General features: G+C 36.5%; 1 protein-coding gene across 1 annotated transcript; it reads left to right on the top strand.

Moving 5' to 3' along the window:
- Window positions 1–6613: 6613 nt before the first annotated feature.
- On the top strand, window positions 6614–11111 carry LOC122024398 (BTB/POZ domain-containing protein NPY4-like). The gene is made up of 5 exons (XM_042583024.1): window positions 6614–6872; window positions 6976–7212; window positions 8655–8724; window positions 9033–10214; window positions 10344–11111. Exons 2-5 carry the CDS (start codon window positions 7151–7153, stop codon window positions 10881–10883), a joined length of 1854 nt encoding a protein of 617 aa, XP_042438958.1. The 5' UTR covers window positions 6614–6872; window positions 6976–7150; the 3' UTR covers window positions 10884–11111.
- The last annotated feature ends 1510 nt before the right edge of the window (window positions 11112–12621 follow it).

The following is a 12621-nucleotide window of genomic DNA, read 5'->3' as shown; positions in this document are numbered from 1 at the left end:
TTTCTTGTTTCTATTTTTATTTTTTGTTTATAATCTCAAATTAAAAGTTGATCTTTATGTTAATAAATTTATCATTTTACTTAATTGTCATCACACTTTTTGACCTAATTTCTTTTTTCATTCACACCACTTTCCAAATCATTTATAAATGTTCTATTTTATTATAAATATTTATTTTTCAAATAATATTTTATGTTTTTATATAATTTGCATTTCTAAAATTATTTATACATAATTTTATGTATTTATATAAATTTTGTCATTTTTAAATATTTTTATTATTTTTATATATTTTTTTAAACATTCCTGTTATAAAAATTTAATTTTGATACAATATTCAAAATATAATAATAATTATACAAATATATTATTGATGGGGTATATATTTAGATAATTAAAAAAATTAATTTATATAGTTTAAAAATATTGTTGTTATTTAATTAAAAGTTAAGTATGAAAATAATTATATATCAAACACTCTAACTTTACTCTTTTACTTTTATTTCTAAATACTCTAAACTTTATTTCATACTAACTTTAAAATAATAAATATAAGAATAATTTTTAAATAAATAAAAGCTCATCTAGATATTCTCCAAACACTGCTTTGATCAGCTACATCCAGAGTGCTTGTCTTTTTAAGGAGGCTGATTTTGTCAATTGGATCGTTGGAGCTGATCGGCCAGATTGGTCTGGTTGAATTGGCGGGCCGGTAGTTCAGTCATTGATTTGAGCGATGTGGTTTATTTGGATAGATCTATTCGTCCGAGTGAACCAAATCAGCTCTTCAATTCAATTGGGTATGTTTGGCCTTGTTTAATTGCATTGATTCTGTGACATTTTACTCAACCGCGCGAGCAAGATTCAGTATTACCTATTTTCAAATGCTTGTTTAAAAATTTTAAAAACATGCAGTGGAGTGGCTTTCTGTTATACCCCTTTTTTCACGTTCAAATGTTTGTGTTTACCCTTTGAAAAATCATTATTTTCAATACACGTACTCAAGTTTTCAAATTTTGTTCTACCCTTCTTTTCTATTATGCCTCTTCTTTCCAAATAAAATGAATCTAGAGAATTTTAAATTTTAAATCAAAATCAATATATTCGGATTTTTTTTAATATATCTATATCTTTAAATTTAAATTCGACAGCGTACGTTATTGAATTTTTAAATGGGTTGAAAAAAATGAGCAGCTTGGAAAGATAAAGTTTAAATGTGGAAAAAAGGGCCGTGTATAATGGGAAAGATTAAGTTTAAATGTGGAAAAAAGGGGCGTGTATACTGGGAAAGTGCTAAGTTTTTTTTTCAAATTATGAAATTTGGGCATGTAAAATGGATAATATCATGTGATAAAGGTGATTCCTTTGTTTCAGTATTTTTGTTAATTTGTTTTTAGATTAACAGAAAAAAGTAAATTATAATTGATTATTAATTATTAGTGTAGATGGTCAAGATATGAAAAAAGATATATTTGAATGTGTCCAATTTTAATTTTAAGATCTCATATAATAATATCTCAGGTGAAACGGATAATATTGAATCTTATTCATGCGGTTAATTAAAATACCGTTCCTTTATAAGCACCAAACTAAGGAAAATAGCTTTTCACGAATTTTTATAATATTGTTGAAATAATAATAATAATTAAATAAAATTTTAAAGATATTTTGTACAGATGAATTATTTTGCGATGAATAAAAGCTTCCACTCATTTACACAATTGAGATAGCTAGGATTACCTCCACGAGCATAGCGGTTAAAATGTAATTAAATTGAGTATCACAAATGTGGAACCGCCACATCAGCGGCTCCCCTAGAGCCGGTCCCACGGATATGGAGGGAGGTAAATATAGGTACACAGGTGGAAAGTGCATAGCGGAGACGTTAATCTCAGGCAGTGACACCCCGGGGATCGACCCCTGGACCTTTCAGCCACAGAACCATGCACTCCCCATCTGTGCTACGCCCTGGGGACAATTAAATTGAGTATCACGGTTGATTCTCTATTGGACATGTGTAGATAAATTTAGTAAAAAATTTATACGTAGAAAAAGTATCAAGTTTGTTTTCTCGAGTGAAGTATTGATTCGATGTTGGACGATTTTAAAGGGACGATAAAGATCATGGGAATTTGACGATTTACTACTGTGCTTCAATAATTTATCCTTATAGACCAGTGACAAATTTACGTGGAGTCGGACAGCTCACGAATTAGTCAGATAGTAAAAATTGAACAACTCAATTATCGGAAAAAAAAAAAAAATCAAACTCGATTGATACAAGAATATCTAAATTATTCAAAAAATAATTCGATGAACTGAAATTTTATTGATTTCATACTCTTCATATTATTATGAGCAATGATATCTACAAGAAAAAAAACTTAAAACAAATTTTAAAAATAGACACATAAAATCATGATCCACTATTTCACTTTTTGTGATTTTTATTATTTCATGTGTCTAAATTTTTTCTTGAATTTTTTTCTTTGAGCATATCATTGTTCTTATTATAAATAGATGTTGTCTTGCGCTAATATTAAATTATATATAATAATATAAAATGTATTAATAATTTTTATATTAAATTAATTGTTTTAAAATTATTATATTTATTAAATTTAATTTTACTGGTAAACAGATCAATCACTCTCATACATTTATACGAGTGGCATTATCCATGAATAAAGTTCATTAAAAATGATAACTAAATTATTTACTAATTTATCTGAATTTTAATTATGATTTTTTATGTTTTATTTAAATAAATCAAATAAATATAATATTCTACATTTTTATAATTTTAAATTATATTCTTTTAGAATATATAGCCCTAGCCTAGATGGGCCGCTGGGTCCAGGCCCTTCTTCCAAATGGGCCGGCATTACAAATCAATCTGAGCACAGTAAATTTGTTCCAAATTTCCAAATAAAAGCTTCTTTATCTCTTCAAGTTTGAAGTTGACAATTCAGTTATTTAATGTTGGTCCACAGGCAATCAAAATCTAATTTCGGTGGCATTAATTGATTTTTTTAGAAATAAATATTCAACTTCAACTCTGGACCAAGCTCAAAAATGGAGAAATTGACAATTAGACAGGTAACACTGTTTAATATCTCAGCCCTCCAATTCATCACGATTGGCCAAATTCCTTTTCAATCTTAATTATCAGTCAATTCTTGATTATGAAAAGTTTGTAAGATTGCATTCGTGTGTAAAGTGAAAACAACATACTACTTTGACTCATTAGCGATTACTTTGCTAAACATTAAAAATCTCTCGTCAAGTTGGCACAAATAAGGTTTATATATTAAGCCGACTAACCCTAGGCCGTGTGAACGGTGGCCATGTGTACGACTTTTCGATTGGCTACGTACAAACACACAAAGGCGGACTCGATCAAAGATAGACACTACACATGAAGTCATTGAGCAAGACTCACTATCATGATTCATGACCTAGAGCATCTTTTGCAACTTGTTTAGACACTTTGGACTTGGCCTAAATTTTACAATCACCCACATAAGGCTTTCACTCAACCCTTCAACAAACTCTTAATGATCTTTTGAAAATTGTGTATTAAAATCTCTTGGCTTTTTTCTTATAAGAAGAATTAGAAATTTTAGTAAACCATTATTTCCTCTTGTGTCTATAATATAACTATTCCGAAAATTTTGGATGTTCAAACTCTTGAGTTACCAATAATATATATATAATGGGTTACACATGAAAGAAAAGTATTTGAGAACATAAGCAAATAGATTATTTTTTATGATTAATTATTGTGATCTACAAAAATTGAAACTTTAATGTTGTATCTTTTTACTACCAACAACAAGAAGAAAGAAAAAAAGGATCTGTAAAACGACAACAAGCTACATGTGAAAAAAGAAGATGACATAAATTGTAGTGGGGAACAAGATCTTCGCCCACGGATGGAGTTGTCCCCAATTTGGGTGGCATTTGATGTTTTAAAGAGAGAGATTGATAGTTGAGGTCCCAGAGAAGGAAAATGACACCTAAATAATACACGAGCACATTTAATGCGCTCGTCAAATAATCTTATCCTCAATAGATTGCAACACTAATTTTCTTTGCCTTTTAAAGTTTATCACTAGGTTATCGATAGATCGGTTGAGGTGGAGGGTTATCTTCAATTTAAGAGTCCTCCATGGGTCGAAGTGATGGTTCATGGGGTATCATAAATGAGCATCTTAAAGTGGATAGTTGGAGTTGTGAACAATTTTATTTAATTTAAAATTGTTTATCAATCGAAGAAGCTTCATGATCCGGTCTGCAGATGTATATGTGATCGAGCTCTTTCAGTAGGTCAGATGCGTGTTAGGTCGGCTCCTATCGGATCTGATGGGTGCCGGATCAGCAGTCGTCAGGCCGAGCTATGCAAGGACTCCAATGAACACCATTAGCTATGGCCACCAAAACATTGAAAAAGGGGTTAGAAGGGAGGCTAAGATATACTTTAGCAAGAAATGTCAATATCATAATTAATGTGCCTTATATAGGGAGGGAAAGGTAACTAGAATTCTCAAATCTCTATATATATATTTTTTCCTTCACCAAAAGATGCATCCTTTCAATAACTGAAGCTATTATAATTATCGCGTCGCATCCGAGCTCTATCTGATTGGACTTAACTTGAATATGGCTCAATTTGACTCGGGTTGAGCTCGACCATGAGTCAATCCAAGTTTGATCATGAGTTGGCCGACTCAACCCAAGTGTGTGTTGGATCGTGAAGAGCGTTAGAGGGGGGTGAATAGCGATCGTCGAAAATTGAAACAAAATTAAAGTGCACGACGGAAGAAAAAAAAATTCAAATAATGCTAACAAATCAACTTTTACTTGGTTCAGAGTCTTCGTCGACTCCTACTTCAAGGTCCGCATTCATCGAGTGCTTTCGTTGGACAATCCACTAATAATTCGCAAATCTTTACAAGAAAAATACAATGGATCTATAATTTAAGTGCAAGCATACCGACAACTTCTTAGAGATATGAAGACTGTGCTTTCAGTTGTTGGAGTCGCGTCACTCTGTCGCCGGAGTTGTGTTGCTCGATCGTCAGAGTAGCGTCACTCGGTCTTTGGAGTTGCAGGAACGTCTTTGGAGCAGCGCGCAAGGGAGTAATCGTAGAAGAAACTTGTGTATTTTGCTCCTGATGGAAGGTTGCTTATATAAGTAGTTCCTGGCGGTTGGATCCTTTCCGAACGCATGGACCGTGACATTAAACCATCCAATCGGCGTGCTCCAAATTGGTGTTGAGATAGATTTTGACATTCTGGGTGTCCGGACCGAATCCGGGCACCCGGATCCCTTTGGGGTACTCGGACCTGACTTTTTCAGCAACTCATTTTCTTATAAGAAAAGGTTAGTCCGAGACAATAAAAATTATATTACTCTGCAAAATAAAGTTAGCACAATATAGCAAATAGAGTAGTAATTAGATTCTGTCTTTTTGAGACCATAATCTAGTCAAGATCTCAGTTTAGATTTTCGAAATGGATCTAAATTGGATCGACGCCTATTGTTCCCTCAAACGGAGAATGCGTTCTCACCAAGTTACTTCCCTCCAACGACTTACCTTAACTTACCGCTTTGTCAGATATCCGGTCAGCCCGTCGACTTGTCTAGACTTCGTGCCAACTATCCGGTCGACCCGTTGATCTAGTTGGACTTCGTGTCAGATATCCGATCAACCCGTCGACCTATCTGGATTTTGTACCAATTATCCCGTCAGTCCGTCGACCTAACTGAGTTTCTCGTTAGTTATCCGGTCAACCCATCAATCTATCCCGACTTCTCCTACACACTTAGTTAACTCATTAGATCATAATAAACTTAACTTAACTTATATTGTTATTAATTAAAACCTGAATTAGACAGTTAATATAACATACATTAAGAATGCATTGACCAAGACTTCATCTTTAGGGAAACTATCTGTATCTCTTTTTATATAAATATAATCTTTGTTTGTTCACTTATATCAATCTATGTTTCACTTAGATCAATTGGACACCTCAATACGTCTCATAATTAATGTAAAATGCACTAATAAAACACCTCTTACGCTCCACAAACGTCTCTTTATCCACAGTTCCATCCATCCCATCCTCAAGGAAAACAAAACAAACAAGGCTTAAATTCACAAAAACTAAACTAAAATTTTCTCATTAATATTTTTTGAACAAATTGAAAACAAAGGAAATGCATCAAAATCTACTTTACTTCCCCTGATCCCCCCCCCCAAAAAACTGAATTTCACGTAACGAAAGATGGTAAAAATCTCAGGGGCGAGCCACGGAATCTGTCACATAATCCGATAAGCTTAAATTAATGCGCGAATGAGACTCCACAGCGCACAGGCACCACCACCAGCACACGCACCACCCTTCACACTCCCTTCACCCCTTCCACCACAGGCACGAAGCCATTGGCTGGGCCTGGGCTCCCGCGCTGCCCCAAGCTAGTGGCATAGGCTGGTCTGTGAACTGTGCAGGAGCAACAAATAACACATGACGTTGCTTTTGTCCCATCCAACCCACCATTATCCTCGACATCTACTGGACAGTGAGCCACACAGACACAGAGGTGCTCTTCCACAGTCCAGCCTTTGTCCCCTTCTCCTGCCACCCTTCTTCCTTCCACTCCCATCATTGCACGTAGCCCCCCTGCTCCTCCTCCTCCTGCTTCTCTTTTCTTTCTTTCTTTCTTTCTTTCTTTCTTTTCTTTCCCCTGCCCATGGTTATATAGAGGTCGCCCTGTTCAGCTTGGCACTCATCATTTTTTTTGCTTTTCTTTTCCTTTTACTCTGTCAACAAAGAAGGATTGGAGCTGATTAGTTTCCTTCAAGGTTACAATGTCTAAAAGCTTTGACTCTGTGCAAAGTTCTCTACCCCCTTGTTTTTCCTTCTCTTTCCTGCAGCAGTTTAATGCTTTAGGATGTAATCTTGCAGGCAACTATGGAAGATATTGAAGGCATCTGTTGGAAGAAGGTTTGAGATTTGGTCTTCTCCTTGCTGAGGAAATTCACTATTCACCAACCCCTAGAACAGACCTTTCCTATGTACCCAAGGTTTTGAAGGGGGAAGGGATAATTAGGGTTCTCAGCTTCTTGCAGCTTTTGGAAAGATGAAGTATATGAAGCTTGGATCGAGGCCAGATGACTTTCATTCTGATGGGAACAATATCAGGTGAAGCTCTTGTGAAAATTGATCTTTTATTGTTGAGAAAATGGAAGTTAAAATTACCTGTTAGCATTTTCTTTGTTCTGTGTGTATATCTTCTGAAGGCAGCTCATTTTATGAAGCAAATTGCCTTTCTCTTTGTTCTTCATGTAGAGAGTGCTCCACCAAATAGACAACTATGTGATAAAAAAAAATTGCTTCTTTTGAAGCTTTTTATTGCACTAGAGTACAGATTCTACACCAGTTAGAGGTCTTAGAGGTTAAAATTCAAGGTTTAAAATCTAAAGGTTTAAAATCTCTTTCCGATCTAGAGTTTTCAGTGTGCCTATGCCAGAATGAAACACTTTTGGTGTCATACAAAGTGTCAACATATCCTACTAGTGGTGAATTGGTGTTGAGGATGGAGCTGAAAAAAGAAGAATGTACCTAGAGGAGCTATTCTGCTGCTTCCAAAATCAAGGAAAGTTATTTGAGCCTCAACCATTTTGGAGCTATTCGTGAGTCGAAGAAAACACTCAGCAGTGTAGAGCTTGAGTGCGGTCCTCAGGGAAAACTATTCATGAGTTGAAGAAAATTTTCACATAGTTGTCTCGAGCTTGAGCAAGCCCCTTTGCATACAAAAGGTGTTTGTGGGTGGGTTGTGTAGAGATACTACGAGTTGATAAAGAGAAGTTGTTCCAAATCTTCTCACTCAGAGAATGCTTGCATTTTATTTTTTTTAATAATCCAAGTGTTTGGGCTTCTCCCGACTAATCCCTGAGGTAGACAGCCTTCCCCCTTGATTTGCCTATCGTGACCATTCTGTGCATTGGTGGGCAGATAGAACAAGATATTTAACTCGTGCCAACTGACAGCGATATCTCAAACCATATAGTTCCTGTCAGTGAAATCATGACATAATATCATTCACCCATGCCAACAATATTATTGTTGGAAACCAAAGGCTTGTGAAGACATAAGTTTAATTATTTTTAAAAAAAAGAAGAAGCTTTTTTCTACTTATTGATTGTCCCTATCAGTTAACTTGAGTTTCAGAGAAGGGAGTTAAGCTCCTCTTAACATGAAGACTTTATATGGAGAATGTGAATTTTTTTTACAACATGTGGATACATTTTCTCTTGGACTGAAAGTAGTTTATCTAGAAGTTTTTTATTCAAAGAGTGATGGTTTTAGAAGTATATTTTATCATAAAAAGTATTAAGAAATGTTCAGTGTTTTAATGAATAGGATAAGGAGACATTTCATTTTTAACACAGTTGCAATCATCACATAGTTCGCTGTCAGCTTCTCCAGTTTCCTCTTTATTCATGACTATATGTTCAGAAATTGTGTTTATTGATATTTTACCTTTTTAAATGATTTTCCATATCCATTGTGTTTTTTCTTTTCATACATATTAAAAGACGTCAGTTCATTCATCTGAATACTGTGATTTGAGAATTATCCAGGTTTGTTACAGCTGAACTGGAAGCTGACATTGTCATAAGTGTAGCAGATGTGAAGTTTTATCTACATAAGGTAACCACTATACTCTCAATTCATATGGCATATACTAAAACTTTTCACTTTGTCCTGGATTCTTCTTCTCTTTAGTTTTTTTTTTTCCTAGGGGATGTTTTTGTAGCCATAGATGAACTCAATAGACATCTTTGGTTGCTTTTCTTTCTATAGTTTTTTTTTCATGAAATTATAGAATTCATATGTGATATTTCAGTACTAGATGTATTCAGTGTTGAATTGTTTGTGATCCTCGATCTGATGGCAATTTTCCCTCCAAATATCCCCCATTTAGGATAAATTCTCATCTTTTTTAATGGTATATGCAGTTCCCTCTTCTATCAAAAAGTTCTCGCTTGCAAAAGCTGATAGCAGCTAAAAATGAGGAGAACAATGAGATTGACATACCTGACATTCCTGGTGGCCCAGCTGCATTTGAGATCTGTGCTAAATTTTGTTATGGCATGATTGTTACCCTCAACGCGCACAATGTCGTTGCAGCTCGCTGTGCTGCAGAATACCTTGAAATGCATGACACTATTGAGAAAGGAAACCTCATCTACAAAATAGATGTCTTCTTGAGCTCCAGTGTTCTGCGTGCATGGAAGGATTCAATAATCGTTCTTCAGACAACAAAGTCTTTGCTACCATGGGCAGAGAACTTAAAGGTAGTCAGCCAATGCATCAACTCTCTAGCTTCAAAAGCATCCATCGATCCTTCTGAGGTAGATTGGTCCTACACCTACAACATGAAGAAAATTGCATCTGACAATGGAATTGATGTGCATTGGAATGGAGTTAGGAAACAACAGTCTGTTCCCTCAGATTGGTGGGTTGAGGATCTCTGTGATCTTGAAGTGGACTTGTATAAGCGGGTTATCCTTGCCATCAAGGCGAAGGGGCTGGTGTCAAATGATGTGATTGGAGAAGCTCTAAAAGCTTATGCTTATAGGAGGCTTCCAGGTTTTCAGAAAGGTAGAGTGATGACTGCAGGAATCAATGCTCCAAAAGTTCAAACAATACTGGAAACCATTATTTGTCTATTGCCGACTGAACCAGGTTCAGTTTCATGCAGTTTCTTGTTCAATCTTTTAAGAACTGCACACTTTCTGGAATGCGAAGGAATATGCAAGAAAGAATTGATCACGAGAATCGGATCCCAGTTACATGAAGCTTCTGTGTCTGACCTTTTATTTCCAGCAACGACAGGGGAGATTGCGCATGACGTTGACTTGGTTCTAAGTATCGTGGAAGAGTTTGTGATGCTTGACAATGACATTGCTCAAACCAATCCTGAGGACTTAGAGGAAGTTGTGGAGATCAAGAGCCCAATCTTTGTTTCACCAAATTCAAAAGTTGCTGTTACAAAGCTTGTTGACGGGTACCTCGCTGAAATTGCAAAAGATCCAAATCTACCTCTTTCCAAGTTTATCAAGCTTGCCAAAATGGTATCGGCTTCCTCAAGGCCGGTACATGATACACTTTACCAAGCAATTGATAAGTATCTTAAGGTAATTGTCGAACAGCCTTCACTCCAACCCCAATAGATTTTTCTTTAGGATCATATGGTTCCTCCTCATATTGGATGTTCTTTGACAATTTGAATAATTCCCCTGCTTGTTTGCTTTATGCTGATGTAGGAGCACCCGTTGCTAACAAAGAGTGAAAGGAAGGAAATATGCGCTCTGATGGACTGCAAAAAGCTGACGACTGAGGCCCGCATTCATGCAATTCAAAATGAGTACCTTCCTCTTCGCGTAGTGGTTCAAGTTCTCTTCTTTGAGCAGATGGGAGCATTAGCGGGTTGCGCAACTGAACTACCGGAAAATGGTAGACCTCTTTTCCTTCATGAAAATGCTGCCTCCTATGGGAGCTCAAGATCGTCCGTCACAACAAACACAAGAGACGGATGGGGCAGTGTCCCTAATTCTCTCAAGCCTGTGAGCTTGGCCTGTAGTGGCGGAGAAAGACACAATGGATGCAATGATGCTGATAAGAATTGTGATCACAAGGGTAACAGCAAAGTCAAGGGAATACTGATGCCCAAGAAGATAATGAACAAGCTGTGGTCAAGCAAAGTTGGCGAAAACAGCAGCTCCGACATGTCTGAGAGCCCTGACTCCACTACTCTAGAATCCAAATCGGTTCATTCAAGGAACACAAGACACTCGGTGTCATAGCAACAACAGAGAGATAAAAATTAGTTTCCTTTAGTGAAAGTTGGAATGACATTGAAACATACCAGATGTCATGATTGAGCATTTTGAATCAACTTTGCTCAAGAAGGTGTTGCTGAATGATATAACTCTTTCTTACCTTTTTTTTTTTTCATGTACCATTAGATGGCTGATGTAAGTGGGTTTGATGTGAAATGTAAGTATCATAATTAAGATTTGATGTTGATATAACCGGCTTGAAGGTGTGCTAAACCTTTTGGAAAGAAATTTTGATGATCATGTGAAGATGCATCAGCCTTGGTTTACTTGGTCCAAACTGTTAGAATTTTTCGGGCCACGAAAACCGCTTTTCGCGTCGCGGAAATCCCGAAACACCCTAGCCAAGGATCTCGTGCAAAGAAAAATCCGATTCGAAAAATTTCACGTATTTATATCATGCTTAATACCCGAATATGTTAGGTCTACTCCTAGATCTATAGTTTAAAGAAAAACTACCTTTGATGCGTGCCCTTCGCTTATCCCGCTCGACTAAGGTTGAAGTTGGATCTAGAGGGCACAAAGTAGAGCCCCTCTATATGTGTCCACACAAGCAATTAGGTGGAGAAGATGACCGAAACAAGGTGTGCTAGCACCTATGTGGTTTTCGGCCAAGAAGAGGAGGAAGAGAGGGAGAAGTTGCCGAGAGCACCAAGGAAGAAGAAGGATCAAAAAATTGAATTCAAAAATTCAATCAATCCACCATATCATGTGGCCGACCACATAAATGTCATTAAGTGGGCAATTAATGCTCTTAATTGCCCCCTTAATGTGGCCGGCCACTCATGGGTAACCTCCCATGAGGTGGCAAGCATGAGGTGGCATGGTGATGTGTAGCATCCCCATTGGTTCTCCCATGCCACCTCATCAAATGTGGTGGCATCCAAGTCAAGTCAATATTGACTTTCAACCTTCCTAATTTGGCCAAAGTCAAACATGACCAAATTAACTCCCTTAATTGATTTATCCAACATTTGGATCATACTTGAGTCTAACTCATAGTCAAGTCAAACTTGTGGATTTAGGTCAAGTCAAACTTGCCTTTTATAGACTTTCCATATTTAGCCAAGTCAAACTTGACTTCATCTTTCCTCTTGGTTCATCATATGAACTAGTCTCCATCTATTGCTCTATGTGTGTGACCCTATAGGTTCTTGTCAACGTTGGCAATGTCCCTAAATCCAATTAGGGACATAAGCAATGAGAGGTATCTAGCAACACATCATTGCTACCCAAGTTACAAGAATGTTGAGATCCAACATCACCAATATGACTAATAATTGTGACTCTCACAATATGTGACATTGTCCTTCTATCCTTGATATCTAGATTGATCTTATATGAGGCATAGACCGTGTCATCCTCCAATCAATCTAAGTGTCTTGAACTCCAAGTAGACTTACTATAATCAAATAAGCACAATATCACATATTGCCTTATTTGGGCATGACCATGCACTTAGTGATCTCACTCTATCAAGACTATGATATCACTCCTGTAATATAGGAGGGATAGATCCCATCTACATCACTCACATCCCTCCGCATAATTTGTTACATACCCGAGAATCGCCTTTATAGTCCACCCAGTTACGGGTGACGTTTGACGAAACCAAAGTACATAACTCCTTATGTAGGGAACCATGGTGACTTCAGGTCTAAGGACTAAAGTCATACTAATAGTCACTTGAGAAAGTATATGACAC

This window comes from Zingiber officinale, chromosome 1A, assembly GCF_018446385.1.
Source record: "Zingiber officinale cultivar Zhangliang chromosome 1A, Zo_v1.1, whole genome shotgun sequence".
NCBI classification, from domain to species: domain Eukaryota; kingdom Viridiplantae; phylum Streptophyta; class Magnoliopsida; order Zingiberales; family Zingiberaceae; genus Zingiber; species Zingiber officinale.
The sequence above is the reverse complement of the archived record's forward strand: the minus strand, read 5'-3'. Positions and strand labels throughout refer to the sequence as shown.